Source organism: Pleurodeles waltl, chromosome 12, assembly GCF_031143425.1.
Source record: "Pleurodeles waltl isolate 20211129_DDA chromosome 12, aPleWal1.hap1.20221129, whole genome shotgun sequence".
Lineage (NCBI taxonomy): Eukaryota > Metazoa > Chordata > Amphibia > Caudata > Salamandridae > Pleurodeles > Pleurodeles waltl.
In genome coordinates, this window is record NC_090451.1 from 45285163 (window position 1) to 45305429 (window position 20267).

Sequence of the window (20267 nt, forward strand, 5' to 3'; positions counted from 1 at the left end):
AGCCCCAAAGAGGTATGGTCTCAGCTTCTTCAGGGACCAAACCACAGCAAAGGCCTCCCTCTCAATGGCACTCCAACGCTGCTCCCTGGGGAGTAACCTCCTGCTAATGAAAGCAACAGGCTGGTCAAGGCCATCATCATTTGTTTGGGACAAAACTGCCCCTATCCCATGTTCAGAGGCATCTGTCTGCACAATGAACTGCTTGGAGTAATCTGGAGCTTTCAGAACTGGTGCTGTGCACATTGCTTGTTTCAGGGTGTCAAAGGCCTGTTGGCATTCTACAGTCCAGTTTACCTTCTTGGGCATTTTCTTGAAGGTGAGTTCTGTGAGGGCTCTCACTATGGATCTATATCCCTTCGCAAACCTCCTATAGTACCCAGTCAAGCCAAGGAATGCCCTGACTTGAGTCTGGGTTTTTGGAGCTGCCCAGTCCAGAATAGTCTGGATCTTAGGCTGGAGTGGCTGAACTTGGCCTCCACCTACAAGGTGTCCCAAGTAAACCACAGTTCCCTACCCTATCTGGCATTTGGATGCCTTGATAGAGAGGCCTGCTGATTGCAGAGCCTTCAAAACCTTCTTCAGGTGGACCAGGTGATCCTGCCAGCTGGAGCTAAAGACAGCAATATCATCAAGATAAGCTGCACTAAAGGACTCCAAACCAGCAAGGACTTGATTCACCAACCTTTGGAAGGTGGCAGGGGCATTCTTTAAACCAAAGGGCATAACAGTAAACTGATAATGCCCATCAAGTGTGGAGAATGCTGTCTTTTCTTTTGCTCCAGGTGCCATTTTGATTTGCCAGTACCCTGCTGTTAAGTCAAAGGTACTTAAGAATTTGGCAGCACCTAATTTGTCTATCAGTTCATCAGCTCTAGGAATGGGATGGGCATCTGTCTTGGTGACAGAATTAAGTCCTCTGTAGTCCACACAAAACCTCATCTCTCTCTTTCCATCTTTGGTGTGAGGTTTGGGGACTAAGACCACTGGGCTAGCCCAGGGGCTGTCAGAGTGCTCAATTACTCCCAATTCCAGCATCTTGTGGACTTCCACCTTGATGCTTTCCTTAACTTGGTCAGACTGTCTGAATATTTTGTTTTTGACAGGCATGCTGTCTCCTGTGTCCACATCATGGGTACACAGGTGTGTCTGACCAGGGGTTAGGGAAAAGAGCTCAGCAAACTGTTGCAGGACCTTCCTACAATCAGATTGCTGTTGGTCAGAGAGGGTGTCTGAATAGATCACTCCATCAACTGAGCCATCCTTAGGGTTTGATGAGAGAAGATCAGGGAGAGGTTCACTCTCAGCTTCCTGATCCTCATCTGTTACCATCAGCAGATTCACATCAGCCCTGTCATGGAAGAGCTTGAGGCGGTTCACATGGATCACCCTCTTGGGGCTCCTGCTAGTGCCTAGGTCCACCATGTAGGTGACCTAACTCTTCTTCTCTAGCACTGGGTAAGGGCCACTCCATCTGTCCTGGAGTGCCCTGGGAGCCACAGGCTCCAGAACCCAGACTTTCTGCCCTGGTTGAAATTCAACCAGTGCAGCCTTTTGGTCATACCAAAACTTCTGGAGCTGTTGGCTGGCCTCAAGTTTTTTACTTGCCTTTTCCATGTACTCTGCCATCCTTGAGCGAAGGCCAAGTACATAGTCCACTATGTCTTGTTTAGGCTCATGAAGAGGTCTCTCCCAGCCTTCTTTCACAAGAGCTAGTGGTCCCCTTACAGGGTGGCCAAACAGAAGTTCAAAGGGTGAGAACCCTACTCCATTCTGAGGCACCTCTCTGTAAGCGAAAAGCAGACATGGCAAGAGGACATCCCATCTCCTTTTGAGTTTTTCTGGGAACCCCATGATCATGCCCTTTAATGTCTTGCTGAATCTCTCAACAAGGCCATTAGTTTGTGGATGATAGGGTGTAGTGAATTTATAAGTCACTCCACACTCATTCCACATGTGTTTCAGGTATGCTGACATGAAGTTGGTACCTCCGTCAGACACCACCTCCTTAGGGAAGCCCACTCTGGTAAAGATACCAATGAGGGCCTTGGCTACTGCAGGGGCAGTAGTCAACCTAAGGGGAATAGCTTCAGGATACCTAGTAGCATGATCCACTACTACTAGTATGTACATATTTCCTGAGGCTGTGGGAGGTTCAAGTGGACCCACTATGTCCACACCCACTCTTTCAAAGGGGACCCCCACCACTGGAAGTGGAATGAGGGGGGCCTTTGGATGTCCACCTGTCTTACCACTGGCTTGACAGGTGGTACAGGAGACACAAAACTCCTTAACTTTCTGGGACATGTTGGGCCAGTAGAAGTGGTTGACTAGTCTCTCCCACGTCTTGGTTTGTCCCAAATGCCCAGCAAGGGGAATATCATGGGCTAAGGTCAGTATGAACTCTCTGAACGCCTGAGGCACTACCACTCTCCTAGTGGCACCAGGTTTGGGATCTCTTGCCTCAGTGTACAGGAGCCCATCTTCCCAATAGACCCTATGTGTTCCAGTTTTCTTGCCATTGGACTCTTCAGCAGCTTGCTGCCTAAGGCCTTCAAGAGAGGGACAGGTTTCTTGCCCCTTACACAACTGCTCCCTTGAGGGTCCCCCTGTGCCTAAGAGCTCAACCTGATAAGGTTCTAATTCCATAGGCTCAGTTCCCTCAGAGGGCAGAACTTCTTCCTGAGAAGAGAGGTTCTCTTTTTGTTGTTGTGTTGCAGTTGGTTTCCCAGCTGACTTTCCTTTTCTCTTGGTAGGCTGGGCCCTTTTTCCAGACTCCAGCTCTACTTTTTCACCCTGAGCCTTGCACTGTGCCCTTGTCTTGACACACACCAGTTCAGGGATACCCAGCATGGCTGCATGGGTTTTCAGTTCTACCTCAGCCCATGCTGAGGACTCCAGGTCATTTCCAAGCAAACAGTCTACTGGGATATTTGAGGAGACCACCACCTGTTTCAGGCCGTTGACCCCTCCCCACTCTAAAGTTACCATAGCCATGGGATGTACTTTAGTCTGATTGTCAGCGTTGGTGACTGGATAAGTTTGTCCAGCCAGGTATTGACCAGGGGAAACCAGTTTCTCCCACTGGCACCTGTATCCCTCAGGCCTTCTACACTTGTCCCATTAATTAAGAGCTGCTGCCTGTATTTTTGCATGTTAGGAGGCCAGGCAGCCAGTGTGGCTAAATCCACCCCACCCTCAGAGACTAATGTAGCTTCAGTGTGACACCTGATTTGCTCTGGGCACACTGTTGATCCCACTTGGATACTAGCCATTCCAGTGTTAGCTTGGGTGGAGTTTGAAGTGGTACTTTTCTTGGGACAGGTCTTGTCTCCAGTTTGGTGTCCAGGCTGATTACAGCTACGACACCAGGCCTTTTTGGGATCAACATTTTTACCCTTGTACCCAAAATTGTTTTGTGAAGAGGCTCTGGGCCCACCCTCCTGTGCAGGTTTTTGGGGGCCTGAAGAAGACTCTTTACTAGTTTTGTTTTTGGATGTCTCAACACTCTTCCCCTGGGGAGGTTTTGTGACCCCTTTCTTTTGGTCACCCCCTGTGGTAGTCTTGGTCACCCTAGTCTTGACCCAATGGTCCGCCTTCTTTCCCAATTCTTGGGGAGAAATTGGTCCTAGGTCTACCAGCTGCTGATGCAGTTTATCATTTGAACAATTACTTAACAGGTGTTCTTTCACAAATAAATTGTACAGCCCATCATAATTATTAACACCACTGCCTTGAATCCAACCATCCAGTGTTTTTACTGAGTAGTCCACAAAATCAACCCAGGTCTGGCTCAAGGTTTTTTGAGCCCCCCTGAATCTAATTCTATACTCCTCAGTGGAGAATCCAAAGCCCTCAATCAGGGTTCCCTTCATGAGGTCATAAGATTCTGCATCTTTTCCAGAGAGTGTGAGGAGTCTATCCCTACACTTTCCAGTGAACATTTCCCAAAGGAGAGCACCCCAGTGAGATTTGTTCACTTTTCTGGTTACACAAGCCCTCTCAAAAGCTGTGAACCATTTGGTGAGGTCATCACCATCTTCATATTTAGTTACAATCCCTTTAGGGATTTTCAACATGTCAGGAGAATCTCTGACCCTAGTTATGTTGCTGCCACCATTGATGGGTCCTAGGCCCATCTCTTGTCTTTCCCTTTCTATGGCTAGGATCTGTCTTTCCAAAGCCAATCTTTTGGCCATCCTGGCTAGCTGGATGTCCTCTTCACTGGAGTTATCCTCTGATTTCAGAGATGTTGGTCCCTCCTGTGAGGGAAGCAGCATCTCTGACTACTATATTTGGAGACAGGGCTTGAGAGGCCCTGTTCTCCCTAGTTAGTGACTTGGAGGGAAATTCCCCCCTACCAGTCCTATCTTCATCCTCTGTGTTGCCATCCTCAGAGGGGTTGGCCTTTTCAAACTCTGCCAAAAGCTCCTGGAGCTGTAGTTTGGAAGGTCTGGGGCCCATTGTTATTTTCTTTATTTTACAGAGTGACCTTAGCTCCCTCATCTTAAGATGGAGGTAAGGGGTGATGTCGAGTTCCATCACATTCACATCTGTACTAGACATTATGCTTCTAAAAGTTGGAATACTTTTTAAGAATCTAAAACTAGTTCTAGAATCTAATTCAAACTTTCACAAAACTTTTAAACTCTAAAAGGAAATGCTAAACAGGGACTAACACAAGGCCCTAGCAGGACTTTTAAGAATTTAGAAAGATAGTTCAAATTGCAAAAATCAATTTCTAATGACAATTTTTGGAAATTGTCGTGTGATCGGGTATTGGCTGAGTAGTCCAGCAAATGCAAAGTCTTGTATCCGACCGCTGCCACCAATGTAGGAAGTTGGCTCTGTATGTACTATTTCAAAGTAAGGAATAGTATGCACAGAGTCCAAGGGTTCCCCTTAGAGGTAAGATAGAGCATTAGTATGATCTCTTTTTGCCACTATTTTGTGGTAGTGTGGTCGAGCAGTAGGCTTATCAAAGGAGTAGTGTTAAGCATTTGTTGTACATACACACAGGCAATAAATGAGGAACACACACTCAGAAACAATTCCAGGCCAATAGGTTTTGTTTTAGAAAAAATATATTTTCTTAGTTTATTTTAAGAACCACAGGTTCAAATTCTACATGTAATATCTCATTTGAAAGGTATTGCAGGTAAGTACTTTAGGAACTTTGAATAATCACAATAGCATATATACTTTTTACATAAAACACATTTAGCTGTTTTAAAAGTGGACACTTAGTGCAATTTTCACAGTTCCTGGGGGAGGTAAAGTAATGTTAGTTCTTGTAGGTAAGTAAACCACCTACGGGGTTCAAATTGGGGTCCAAGGTAGCCCATCGTTGGGGGTTCAGAGCAACCCCAAAGTTACCACACCAGCAGCTCGGGGCCGGTCAGGTGCACAGTTCAAAGTGGTGCCCAAAACGCATAGGCTTCAATGGAGAGAAGGGGGTGCCCCGGTTCCAGTCTGCCAGCAGGTAAGTACCCGCGTCTTCGGAGGGCAGACCAGGGGGGTTTTGTAGGGCACCGGGGGGGACACAAGCTCACACAAAAAGTACACCCTCAGCGGCACTGGGGCGGCCGGGTGCAGTGTGCAAACACGCGTCAGGTTTTCAATAGGTTTCAATGGGAGACCAAGGGGTCTCTTCAGCGATGCAGGAAAGGGGGGGGCTCCTCGGGGTAGCCACCACCTGGGCAAGGGAGAGGGCCTCCTGGGGGTCACTCCTGCACTGGAGTTCCGATCCTTCAGGTGCTGGGGGCTGCGGGTGCAGGGTCTTTTCCAGCCGTCGGGATTTTAGAGTCAGGCAGTCGCGGTCAGGGGGAGCCTCGGGATTCCCTCTGCAGGCGTCGCTGTGGGTGCTCAGGGGGGATAACTTTGGTTACTCACAGTCTCGGAGTCGCCGGAGGGTCCTCCCTGAGGTGTTGGTTCTCCACCAGTCGAGTCGGGGTCGCCGGGTGCAGTGTTGCAAGTCTCACGCTTCTTGCGGGGATTGCAGGGGTCTTTAAATCTGCTCCTCTGGATACAAAGTTGCAGTCTTTGTTGAACAGGGCCGCTGTTCTCTGGAGTTTCTTGGTCTCTTGGAAGCAGGGCAGTCCTCTGAGGATTCAGAGGTCGCTGGTCCCAGGGAAAGCGTCGCTGGAGCAGTTTTCTTCTGAAGGCAGGAGACAGGCCGGTAGGACTGGGGCCAAAGCAGTTGGTGTCTTCTTTCTTCTTCTGCAGGGGTTTTCAGCTCAGCAGTCCTCTTCTTCTGTAAGTTGCAGGAATCTAAATCTTTAGGTTCAGGGAAGCCCCTAAATACAAGATTTAGGGGTGTGTTTAGGTCAGGGAGGGCAGTAGCCAATGGCTACTAGCCCTGAGGGTGGCTACACCCTCTTTGTGCCTCCTCCCAAGGGGAGGGGGTCACACTCCTATCCCTATTGGGGGGATCCTCCATCTGCAAGATGGAGGATTCCTAAAAGTCAGTCACCTCAGCTCAGGACACCTTAGGGGCTGTCCTGACTGGCCATTGACTCCTCCTTGTTTTTCTCATGATCTCCTCCGGCCTTGCCGCCAAAAGTGGGGCCGTGGCCGGAGGGGGCGGGCAACTCCACTAGCTGGAATGCCCTGTGGCTCTGGAATAAAGGGGGTGAGCCGAGCTCACCGCCAGGTGTTACAGCTCCTGCAAGGGGGAGGTGATAGCATCTCCACCCAGTGCAGGCTTTGTTACTAGCCACAGATGACAAAGGCACTCTCCCCATGTGGCCAGCAACATGTCTCGAGTGTGGCAGGCTGCTAAAACCAGTCAGCCTACACAGGTAGTTGGTTAAGGTTTCAGGGGGCACATTTCACAATAAAATGTACACTGGCATCAGTGTGCATTTATTGTGCTGAGAAGTTTGATACCAAACTTCCCAGTTTTCAGTGTAGCCATTATGGTGCTGTGGAGTTCGTGTTTGACAGACTCCCAGACCATATACTCTTATGGCTACCCTGCACTTACAATGTCTAAGGTTTTGCTTAGACACTGTAGGGGCACAGTGCTCATGCACTGGTGCCCTCACCTATGGTATAGTGCACCCTGCCTTAGGGCTGTAAGGCCTGCTAGAGGGGTGACTTATCTATACTGCATAGGTAGTGTGAGGTTGGCATGGCACCCTGAGGGGAGTGCCATGTCGACTTACTTGTTTTGTCCTCAACAACACACACAAGCTGGCAAGCAGTGTGTCTGTGCTGAGTGAGGGGACCCCAGGGTGGCATAAGCTATGCTGCAGCCCTTAGAGACCTTCCCTGGCATCAGGGCCCTTGGTACCAGGGGTACCAGTTACAAGGGACGTACCTGGATGCCAGGGTGTGCCAATTGTGTAAAACAAAAGTACAGGTTAGGGAAAGAACACTGGTGCTGGGGCCTGGTTAGCAGGCCTCAGCACACTTTCAAATCAAAACATAGCATCAGCAAAGGCAAAAAGTCAGGGGGTAACCATGCCAAGGAGGCATTTCCTTACAAGTAGCCCAGGTGCCTGCCATGAAGAGGAGGAGCAAGGGGCACGGGAAACCTTCTCCTTAGATTCCCACAGTCCGAGAGCAGGCTAAACCTGAGGGGGGTGCCCTGGATCCTACAGGGGAAGAAGTGGCAGAACTGGGGGAACCTGCCTGAGCGGACCTATTGGCAGCAGGAAGGAGGCCCCACCAGGGAAGAGTTCTGCAGAGAAAGCATGCCCCACCCTCGAGGGCCTTTGGAAACAGACTGAGGCACAGTCAGCTGGTAACACCTCTGGATCTCACCTGATAAACTGGTAAAGGGATCTCCTGTATATTGAGCCTAAGGCTGCTGAACCTGGGGCAGCCAGTGTGCTGTTGGTACCCCCACTGTTTCAGAGCTGTTCTACTGGGTCTGGCTCATGATATACCACTGGCAGGTAATTTGGAGTAGGACAATACCTTTGACAGGCTTGTCACCCACTTTTATTGGCCTCAGATGAGGAAGAACTCAGATGCATTCTGCAGAACTTGTCAGACCTGCCAGGCGATTGGCAAATCTGGGGCTCCTCTTCATCCCTTTCCTGTCATGAGCACCCCATTTGAGCGGGTGGGCATTGACATTGTGGGGCCTCTGGATCCCAAGACATCCACAGGCAACAGGTTTATCATGGCCTTAGTGGACCATGCCACCTGGTACCCGGAAGCTATCCCACAGCAACTGCGCCCACAGTGGCAAGTGCATTTATGGGGATCTTTACCTGTGTGGGTTTCCTCAAGGAGGCGATATCTGACTGGGGTAACAATTTCATGTCGCTGTAAATGAAAGCCCTGTGGAAGGCGTGTGGTGTAACATACAAGTTCACCCTGCCTTACCACCCTCAAAGTAATGGGTTGGTTGAGAGATTCAACCGTACTCTGAAGGGCGTGATTATAGGTCTCTCTGAACCCATGAGGCTTAAGTGGGACGTCTTGTTACCATGCCTGTTGCTTGCTTACAGGGAGGTACCACAAAAGGGGGTTGGCTTCAGCCATTTTGAACTTCTGTATGGGCACCTTGTGAGAGGGCCTCCCAGTTTGGTGAAGGAGGCATGGGAGCAAGCTCCCAGGAAGCCGCTCCAGGATGTATTCAGTTACAAGCTGGCCTTCAGGCACCAGACAGCTCGCTTCTGGAAACTTGCTCAGGAGAATCTGGAAGCTAGCCAGGAGTACATGAAATGTTGGTACGACGAGAATGCCACTCTGGTTGAGTTTCAGCCTGGCCAGAAGGTGCCCCGTGCTCTCCAAGCCCATTGGTCTGGGCCATTTGAGGTGAAGTAGGGCAAGAGTAATGTCACCTACATGGTGGACATGCAGACCTCTAGGAACTCTTTGAGTGTTCTACACTTGAACCGCCTCAAACCACATTTTGCGAGGTCTGAGTTGACCAAGCTCTTGGTCACAGATGATTGAGTGGAAGAGGAGAGCGACCCTCTCCCAGACCTCCTGTCTTCCAAAGAGCAGGATGGGTCAGTGGAGTGAACCTCTCCCCTACTCTGACCTTAGATCAGCAGAGGAACTGTCGCTAGCTGCTGGGACAGTTTGCCACCTTATTCCCACTTACCCCTGCAGTCACCCACTGGGGCACCCATGACATTGATACTGGGGACAGCCTGCATGTTAAGCATAAGTCTTACAGGTTGACAGAGTGAGAAACTGCATCAAGGAGGAAGTTTCTAAGATGCTGGAGTAAGGGGTGATTGAGCACAGCAACAGTTGTTGGTCCAGCCCAGTGGTTCTGGTCCACAAGGCTACCCCACCCAATATCGCACCTGAACTTGGGTTCTGTGTTGACTCAATACCAGGACTGACGCACACCCCATCTAAGAACCAATGAGCTCATCTGGTCTGACGACTGGGTACTAGCAGATTGCCTTAACTGAGGGGGACAAAGAAAGGTCTGCGTTCTCAACACCAGAAGGGCACTACCTGTTTTGTGTTCCATCGTTTGGGTTGAAGAACGCCCGGACACATTCCAAAGGCTGGTCAACCAGGTCCTGGCTGCGTTTGAGAACTTCAGTGCTGCCTACTTAGACGACATTGCTGTCTTCAGCTGGGAGGACCACTTGCACCATCTCCGGGAAGAGTTGAGGGCCCTATCAAGGCCAGTAAGTACCAGATAGGGTATGGGTCTGTGGTGTACTTGGGACATCTGTTGTAGGGGTGCCACTTGGCTGCTCTCTAAGCCACAATTGACCCCATTCTGGCTTGGGAAACACCATCTCCCCCCCCCCCCCCCCCCCCCACTGTCCCCACCCCCCACCGAAAGACCCAGACTGAGGTGAGGGCTTTTTTTTAGGACTCGCCGGTTATTACAGGAGGTTTGTCAAGGGATATGGCACCATGGTTGCCACCTTGACAGGGCTGACTCCCAAGAAACAGCCATGTTAGGTGATCTGGACCAAGGTGTGCCAGACTGCTTTTGACACCCTGAAGGAGGCCATGTGTACAAGGCTCCTGACTTTTCCAAAGAATTTGTGGTGCAGACAGAGACCTCTGAGCATGTTGTGGGAGCCATGCTCTTACAGCTTAACTAAGAGGTCCTAGATCAACCTGTAGCCTTCATCAGTAGGAGGTTACTTCCCCAGGAACAGACGTGGAGCACAATTGAAAGGGAGGCTTTCGATATGGTCTGGGTGCTGAAGAAGCTAAGACCCTACTTGTTTGGGACTCACTTCCGGCTTCAGACAGACCACCAGACCCTCAAATGGTTAATGCAGATAAGGGGGAGGGAATCCTAAATTAAGGTGGTCCATCTCCCTACAGGAAATGGACTTTATGGTTGAACATCACTAGGGCACAGAACACACCAGTGCTGATGCTCTGTCCAGGTTCTTCCGCCTTTAGTGATGAGAACTCCCATGAGGTTGGGTAGTACCCCCCACCCCCCTTTCAGCTTGTGGAGGGGTTGCGTGTTACACCTGTCAGTTCTTGGTGTTCCCATGTTTTTTTGGCTTTTGGCTTCTGACCTCCTGTTATGCTTGTGTGCTGAACTTCGTTTTTGGTGGCTTTAGAACTCTGAGCACTTTACCACTGGTGACCAGTGCTAAAGTGCAAGTGATCTCTGTCTAAATTGGGCTGGTGATTGGTTTTCTCCATGATTGGTATATTTGATTTACTAGTAAGTCCCTAGTAAGGTGCACTGTGTGTGCCCAGGGCCTGTAAATCAAATGTTACTAGTGGGCTTGCAGCACTGATTGTGCCACCCACATGAGTAGCCCTGTAAACATGTCTCAGACCTGCCACTACAGTGTCTGTGTTGGCAGTTTTAAACTGCCAGCTCGACCTGGCAAGTACACCCATTTACCAGGCCCAAGCATTCCTTTTTACTACATGTGAGTCACCCCAAGGTAGGCTCAAGGAAGCCTCATGGGCAGGGTGAGGTGTATTTAAAAGGTAGGACATGTGCTAGTGTGTTTTACATGTCCTGGTAGTGAAATACTGCTAAATTCCTTCTTTCACTTTGCAAGACCTATCTTTCCCATAGGATAACACCGGATTGCCTTCAAATATCCTTTGAGTGTAATTTCCCATTGGTAGCAGATGGAGATCTGGAGTTTGGTGTCTCTGAACTCACAATTGAAGTTGGTTTTTAAATTGTAAGTTTGAAAATGCCACTTTTAGAAAGTAGGCATTTTCTTGCTTAACCATTCTGTGCCTCTGCCTGGCTGCTGAATACACGTCTGAGCCAGATTGACAATTGGGCTGTTTGTGAATTCACTCTAGACAGTCATACAAAGGAGCTGAGATGTATCCTGATGGGTCTTCCTGGGCTAGAATGGAGGGAGGAGCTGACACTTGCACCTGGATAGGGCTGTGCCTTTCCTTACACAAAGCAGTCTCCTACCTCCTGGAGTGTGTCTGGGGCCAGGACAGGGAGAGGCAACCTCTTGTGCACTACAACTACTTTCCTTTGAAGTTTGCCTAGTTCAAAGGCAGAAATGAGTTTAAGTATTGGTCTGCTGACCCCACATCTTTAGAACCCTTGTGGACTGAGGACATTCTGCCAGGGAGAAGAGCTGGATGCTTGTTGAGAACCCGCCACTCTGCCTGTTGCTCTGCTGTGCTGGCCTCATGCTGCTCCTTCTGCCCTTGGAGTGAAAGGACTGATAATTGGTTTGTACATCCTGGTTTCCAAGGTTCTTCAAGGGCTTGAACTGACCTTGCCTCCTGTTTGAAATCTCAAGGACATCAAAGACTTTATCTGCCAGCACCCAGGCTTTCTTGCTGAGACTCCTGACCCGCCAAGTGGTGCCAAATCTAGTTCCCGGGCCCTTGGACGAGAGTTCTGGTGAAAACTCTGACTGGACCCCACTCCCTTGCGAGTGACGTCAGACTGTTGGGAATGACTCAGTCAACGACATCATGATAGCCCCAGTTGGAGCTATTGTGTTTTAATGCTTTACTGAGATTTAATCTTTAAAAAAGTGTATCTTTGCTTGTGGTGTTTGGATTTTTGTTGTTTTGGTCTTGTTTTATTCAGATAAATATTGGACATTTTCCAAACTGGTGGGGTCTACTTTTGTGGTGTTTTCACTGTGTGTAAAAATACTTAACACATTGCCTCTGATGTAAGCCTGATCGCTCATGCTCATACCAAGGGGTCAGCAGGGGTTGTCATAGGTGTGTGACACCTGTACCCTGACTAGAATGAGGGTCCCTACATGGACAGGGTGCAAACCACTGCCAACTAAAGACCCCTTTTCTAACGTGTCCTCGTGTTAATGCTGTTCAAACTTGTATTTATGGTTCTTAAATGCAAAACCTTTATTATTAGGGTGATCACCACAAGGAAATGTTCTAAGCTTGGACTTCTATTGACAGTGGTTCAAGAATAAAAATGTGTGCACTCTTTTGCAAAGTTTAACCTGTGTATAATGTTTCCAAAGCGCCCCCTGATTAGATGCAAATATGTGCAGAAGCTTGAAAGCAAACGTGATGTCTCTTTGCTTTCAAAATAAAATGTTAACACAAATGCACTTAGGAAAAAAAGTTTGCTGAATTATTGTGCAATTTTAGGAACCATTTCTTTGAAGCATTATTTAGCAAAGAGGGTGGGAAAGAGCACTGAAATAGACCATAGTCTGCTAGTGATGTTTTTTGTGCGTATACTACAACTTAACTGGTCCAATTAAAGGATTGAGCTCATCATTTAATTTTCGTCCCACAGTTGAATGCCCGGCCATTGGAATTTAGCACTTTACAAATGACTAGATATTCTTTTTCAATAATATTAACGTTTAGGATTGGCTTTTTTCCTTTTGGGATGTTAATGCCCCCTGCACATTACACAGGGGTGTTCCCCTTCCTTGAATGCCCAACTGTGTATATCTAGTTACCATACATTTATTTTGGCCTTGGTGTTACACTGGTTTAGTGTGAAGCTGAAGCCTGTCCCTGACTGAGTGAGGTCCCAGACTTGCCATGTGACTTAAAGGGCGCTACAAGTGTTCCCTCATAGAGAACAATAAACTACTGTCATTGTCCTGGGGGTAGCAACAAATGAAAAGAAGTCTGCACTCCAATTCTTCAAGATTGTAGTAAGAATTTAAAAGTTGGGTTTGATCAGTTAGCTGGGTGCAAAAAAGGTATCGCCCTCTGAACCTGGGAGTGAAATCAAAATGCACGAAAAGAGTTTCTCCTGTCCGGGGGATGTCTCCCAAATGCACTAACGGTGTTGTGAGGTTTAAGTCTTCTTGAAGTATAACATAATTAATTCATTTGAGACCTAAAGTTCATGATAATTCGCTTTAACCATGCGTCTTTATTGGTGGTTCTCACTTAATTCCAAAAGGAAGCCGTGTCTCATCATGACTCAAATGTGCTCAGTGCTACTTCTCAGTTATGTCCCAATGCACTGCGGGCAAAGCCCTTCATCAGGGGAGAAAGTTTCCTAAATGAAAATATGAAGACTTGTTATTTTGCACACCCCGATTACTACTTCAGTGAGGCTGATGGCCTTCATGTGCATTAACTCACACTTTATTGTCCTCATGTCGTGGCTATTCCAGTTTGGAAACAGCCCCAGAGCTACCTACCAGGAGAAGCATCACTTACACTAATGCTATATCTGTAGAGTACCCTAAGTAGAACATTTGAAAGAGAACCACCCTCAAATTGGCCCTGATGACTGAGATGGTGGATCCACATCCCAGTCTATGTAATGTGTATAAATGTGGGACTCACACTACCCCATTTTGGTCCAGTTCAACGTTCTTCGCAACCAGGGAAGTGAGTACTCTGGAGAGCACTTGATGGACTGCAGCGTGACTAGGTCTGGTGTCTGTCCGGCAGCCAGCCTCCCCGATGTGAGGTGGCATCACCTAAGGTCTGCATCTTCTGAAGTAGCTAAGGGTGTGCCTAGTACCTAGAGGTCTAACTGCTGAGAGAGGTGAAAAAGCTTCCTTTACTCTTCAGGAGGAGAGAATGTACAGAAAGAAAAGCCCTACGTGTTGCTGGTGGGAGGAACAGCCAATGAAAGCGGACTGCAGGAGAGCATAGTAAAGAGAGCCCAGTGCAGTAGAGGATCTCCCATCTTTCTGTGGTTCTAGGTGAAAACTGCGAAAAGTCTACATGCTACCACACATCGGCCCAGTTGGGGCTACAACTGCTTTTGGTGTTTGCACATTCTAATTTAGGGTTATCTCTCTTGGTGTCACATGAGCCCCATCAGGGCTGCATTGGCCTTGACAACATTGCTGACTGAGGTAGAGTCATAGCTGCTGAACTTGCAGCTGCAAGATTGACGATTAAAACCAAACAAATTTGAGTTGCTGAATATGCATAGATGCGAGCAGCGCCAGGCCTCAGAGTCTCTGTACCCCGTCACCGATTGCCTCTGCCAGCAGTGGGAACAGGATACTGTGCTTGCACTAGTTAAGCACAAATGAATAAGAGGCTACATTTCTGCCTACTACACCAGCAAGGATAAGAAATCGAGCAAATTGGTGAATTTTTGCACATTTGACATGTGATGCACTAAAATCTGCACCTAAGCCTCCATATTCATGCTTTTACCTTAACTTATATTTAGGGTTAACCAAGTGAGAGGTAACATCGAGGGATGTAAGGTGTGTAGCTCTACAATAATCATGAAAAGGATCACTACCACGTACATTGTATTGAATTGTGTAGTATGGAGTACTGCTATGAGCTTAAAAATAAGTACTTTTGCTGCTAAAAAGACACAAAATGGGCTGGACATTGGAATGACTGTGCCTGTTTGTTGATTGAGTTCCCTTCCTTGCTCCCTCCCTGAGAAGCTATGAGTTTCCAGACTTGCTACCCTTAGAGTCGCACGGAAAGAGTTGTTCTTGGCCCAGTTTGAACAGTCGTAGTAGGACGGCACCCAGGACACCAGTGGCACACAACCTCAACCACCACGATTCAGCTAGTAGCCCATCTTCCCTGTGACCTCCTGAAATCTCCAAATCTTTTTATGTTTTTCTAAAACCACCAGGATTAACCAAACGAGTTGCAAGTACAAATAAGTAATCCTCATAAGTAGTCCTCGGTAGACCAAAAGTAGCAGCCCACTTATTAGCAAAGTATTATTTTTCTCCATAAATATTTTAAAAATGTGAATTGCAGGTAGTGCAACTGGAAGACTGGCAATGCTTGGGGATAGAGGTGAATGACTGCAATGCATCAGTCTAGATTTGGGACACTTGAGAAACTTGCCCTGATTCTGTGAAGCCTTGGGTGTATTCTGTAGTCTGGTGCATTCTGTAAAGGTCACAAGCAATGCCTGTATCCATTTATAGAGATTCAATCAGGTGGTTGTGCACCCAGTAGAGATGTAAGTCATCAAAAATAAGAATGTAATAAAGCAAAACTTTGGAAGCTGTGGCTACAAAAAGAAATTACATTATAAGATTCACAAATGGGAAGCAGCTACGTTGAAACAAAAAAATCAGCCTTGGGAAGTGTTCAAAACTGTTTCCAAATGATAGGTTAAACAAACCAGTTTAAAAAATAGTGCAAAAAGTGAGCCTCACGGCGTGGACATAAAAGCAGTAAACCATAAATTATTACCTGATTGAAGCCATACTGTTTTATAATTGATAGTCTAATATTTGGACCCATACTGTATACTCTTCTTAGTTATCAGTTCGGATTTTGCTGTTATTTTTAAGCAACAAATCACCTTCAGCAAACCCCTTTTCAAATAATAAAGGGCAAGATGTATCAAAGTGCTTTACCCATACTGTCAAAAATACTTTAGTACTTATGGCCCCAAGTTTCTTGGCTAATTCATTAATTAGCATTTAAGATCTAGGTTCTTCATGCTGTGCTGTTTACTTTCCAAAGTACTCATGGCAAAAGTAACTAATCTAGAGAGTTGATCGCTGATAACAGAGATAACAGATATTCACACTCTGCAATTCAGTAAAATTATACGTTCTCAGAGACCCCAGATCAGCCAACACGAGGCTGTTGCAAGGTCCAGGGATCTGAGCACAGGCTTCTGTAATCAACTTATTGAATTGGTACTTGTAAATCACTTTATACCTCTTGCAGGGATAAAGCATTGTTTTTCACCTTTAGATTTTGAGTGACATCTTGACAAGATGAGCTTTGCTCACAAATTGTGTGATGTGAGCCTGAGCACATTTTATTGATAGCTGCCTATCTTTAGTCCAATAAATGTTGCCTCATTACAGCTCAGGGTTTGTATGCCAGTCTGCCGGTTTTCTGTATGTTGAAGCTTCCTTCTGTTAATGCTTCAAAGGGGCAATGTGGGTTAGCCCAGCACTGCAGGTGCCAACTAACTACATACTGTGACAGCTTCTTGACATCTCACAATGAAACTCAGATAAGGGATGATTGTACCGAAGTCCATTTCAGCAGACCTCCTGAATATCTCCCACTCCAAGGTTTACCTGTTCGGGAACATACTCTTAATTCAAACATCTCACAAAGGACTACCCTGTGCGGTAACCAGAATTATTGGATTATGATCATAAGAAACACCATATAGAAACCTGAAGAGCAGATGGAAGCTTCCAGCTTACCCAAAACTATAAACTGTGAACCTCTCTCACTTTTCTTCTTCATCCATGACACTGCTAAGCACTGCAGCCCACAACAGTATAACCGCACCTCTGTGGTCATCATGCACGATTATGAAATCACTTTCTGCATAGGGCCAAAAGAAAGACAACATCCTTCCAACAACAGACACTTCATTAGGTAGCATGCTACCATTTAAGCAAGTGCTTCAGTGCCTAACATAAGGATTCTAAGCACTATATATATGTTACTGCGCATTATAGGCTCAACTGATTTCCTTTTTTCTCTTTTCCCACTGGCACAAACACTGGTGCTTTTCGAAGCATGCACATGTGCAGGAACGTGCAAAGGCATATCTTTATGCCCATTACCCAATACCTCAGTCTGGAAAAAAAAATACATGTAGCAATCAAATTTCTCTGCTTCCCCCTTGAAAGCAAAGTGGAGCCATATAAATAGTTGTTTTATGACTTTGTGCCGTCTTATCTCTGGAGTAGAAACATGCTTTTTTAGGGTCGAGCTTGCGTCGCTTGCGCATGCGTATCGCTAGCGAGGCGCTTTAGGTATTAGAAAAGGGCCTCGGAGCCCCTTTGACGTCACGTCAGTGTCTTTCATTGGCACCTTGGCTTGCCTGTTAGAATCTGCTTGCTTTGATTAGTGGAAGGCACGCATACATCATGCCTTTTCTGGTGGTTAGCCCTCCTCGAGCGCAGCGACCAAGTACAGAAAACATGCGAGGCTCGCTGTTTCCTGTCAGGTTTGTGGGCTACTTTTTCTCTATTTTCGCAGCGCGATCTCGCTGGGCAGAAGTCGAGCGCTTTGCATACTATCGACCTTGTTACACAGTTAATTGCACTTTTGCCGGTTACATTCATAATTGCACTTTTGCCGATAGGTATTATTACGAGTGAACCGTAGCAGCACGATCGCGCTTTTTAAAATTTCTTTTAACGCAAGAAAAATCAGGTTGGGAGTTTACAACTGGGAATAGCTGTAACTCCGACAAATGCGAGACCCTAGTGCTCTGCAAATGCTTGTTTTTTTATTTTTTTAATTTTCCTTAGGTACTCTTTACCTGTTGTAAATAAAACTTTACCTATAAAATAGTTGTGCTACTTAAACTGTGACACCCGTAAGTTACTTGTTGAACAGGGTATTGCCCCACAGTGCCATGGGGCTATAGAAATTGCACAGAGTTCTCATACTGCTGTGCTTGCTAGGAAAAGCAAGGGGAAGCAGGCTCACATAAATAGGCTGCTCTTCTTCCAAAAATACAATAATTTGCCGTTCAATCTCTTTCTTTGTGCCCCAATTAAATGTTCTCAAAATATTCTAAAGCTGGAGTTAAATTAGGAAATAGCCCCCATTCGCCACATTCATTATATACATCACTATTTTATGCATCCACTGCACTGTGAAGGAGAGGTCTAAACAAACAGCTAGCCTAAATGTATTCCATACACCTGTATTTTTGCTCTGCTCTCAAGTTTTGAGGTGAGGCTTTGAAGTATGCCTCTCCGTAAAAGTGGTATTTGTCACTAATTCCACCCTTAAGGCTCTGAAAGGCAAGGATATAAAGGGGATCTCAGAGCAGTAATACCCTGGCTTTGCCACTGAATGTCGGGAGTAGGCTGTGTATGAAGCATTGCAAGTGAGTTGAAAGTTAGATTAATGGCAGTCTCCTAGAGTGCCACAAAGCAACTCAGGGCTTTACTAGTCTATAGACTGATTTTATACTTCTTTCTCCCAACTTAGGTGGAAGATGCCTTGTCCTATCTGGACCAAGTAAAGATACGTTTTGGAAGCGACCCGGCCACCTACAATGGGTTTCTGGAAATCATGAAAGAATTCAAATCTCAGAGGTAACAGTGAGACCGAATGTTTAACAACCATTGGTCAAAAAAGTGGTACTTACATTCACTATTGAGCTGTGTTTTTATTTCCATTTGTGTTGAATGTGTATCTGTGTCAGAGGTGTTGTGAAGATGAGCAGAGATGGGACAGACAGATGCTGTAGGACTGTGGGTTAGGGCTCTTGTGGCTACCGGAGGTGGTGGAGACTGTTGAAACAAGACATGACCCTGGCCGGTCTAGAGCACAGAAGGAAGTTATTTAGCAGTATAGTTTTCTGATGTGGCAGCCATCAATAGTAGAGTAGAGGTTTTAGTTTTTCCAAAGGTTTCATGGTTTTTGCAGTGATGGCAACAGTTGCACTTATCTGATCCCTATCTTGGAGATCTTGTAACTGATTGAGTCAGTCTCCCCATTGAAACAATATTTGTTAACAAATTCTGGAGTTCTTTTGACCCCACAACTGATATCACATTTATGGAGGCTCCCTATCAACCGAATACCAGTGTTTTTTGTTGTTGTTTTTTTTGCACCTACATGAGCATACAATAGATCTTCATTAATTTGAAAATCTGCTCTTCCTAACAGTAGTCAAAGGTGTGTTTGTCTTATGAAGAATTGGGCGTTATTGATATTTCAGACTCCATATTTCGTAGTGTGTAATTGCCCTGCTGTATTTATCTTCACCTTACACTAAAAGTAGAATCCATGCTCTTGCTTTCACACTCAAGCTGTAGTCTTCCCAGGCTCTCATCCTTTTGTACACTGTACACCATTAGTTTAAATTTTTATGTTGTAGTGAACTAGAAGCAGTGGGAAAGTTTTAGACGACATACATTTTTGAGTCACTACTACATTCCTCCCATCCACTAGCATGCTGGTGACCTTCTGTAGTACGTGGGTAGTCTTTTCTTGTAGGTAACCAGAGCACATCCCTTAGAACCGCTGCCTGGTTCTTATGAACCCACTGTTTTTCTAACCCCTTCCAAGTATGTGCTGGTGGGATGCTATGTGAAAAGTGGCCACATGTGGAAATCCAAGACCACCTTTGTTTCTTGGGGCCTTCCTCAGGGAGGCAGGCAGTCCCCTTAGCTCCAGTTGTTACGTACATTTCAGGGAGTCTGGAAATGTTGTAGAAGATCTCATATTCGGTCTTGTACTACATTCTTAACTGTAGAAATGCAACCCCACCAAAACACAAACGTAATTGGCCTCTGGATGGGTTTAATCTAATGACCTGAAAGAGACTAGATATGATCACACCTTACAACCTTCCATTTTGTGTGCCATATGTATGTAGACATACCTTTCTGAATTTTGAACAATAGTAAAGGGAATGCTTTTCGCTCTCCTGCCATCGCTCTAAAGGGCAGCCCTACTCTGATAAGATTGCCTCAAGTGCACGAAATGCCCCAGTAGTTGAAAACAGCTTCCACTGCTCCAAGACATTATCGCTAAGAATATCGGCTTCCGCAGGTCTGGGTGGTCAAGGTAGTGGTTGAAGGTGGCAGTTAGAAGCACCCGATTAGGCAACTTTCTTGATCGGCGGTCAAAGCAAACACCGCTGGGGCTTTCTTTCCTCTTTTTCTTTCATTGATTTATTTTGTAATACTTCTACTGTCAGTGTTTTCTAAGGTAAAATAAGGATGCCCGTGCTCTAATACTGCCTTAACACGTGCCTTGATGGTGTCCTTATGGTGATGTGGCCTGATGGTGTCAGCATTGTTATTCCTTTTAGTTCACTTACACTGCAGTTCGGGATGTGCTTAAAAAACCTTTAACTTGGGAATGGCTTACTCAGTACTAACTGTTTTTAATGTACTGGGACGAATTGTCACAGTTTAATCTCAATTAAGCATCTGCCTAATTTTCAGTATTCGACCTCACTCTGTCCAAGCATTGGGAAC

At 46.4% G+C, this 20267-nt stretch overlaps 1 protein-coding gene across 1 annotated transcript in view; it reads left to right on the forward strand.

Moving 5' to 3' along the window:
* Positions 1-20267, forward strand: part of SIN3B (SIN3 transcription regulator family member B) — a 127902-nt gene that overhangs the window by 18237 nt on the left and 89398 nt on the right. The window contains exon 4 of the mRNA XM_069216232.1: positions 18265-18371. Coding sequence (XP_069072333.1) covers positions 18265-18371 — 107 coding nt within the window. The remainder of the gene's footprint in view (positions 1-18264; positions 18372-20267) is intronic.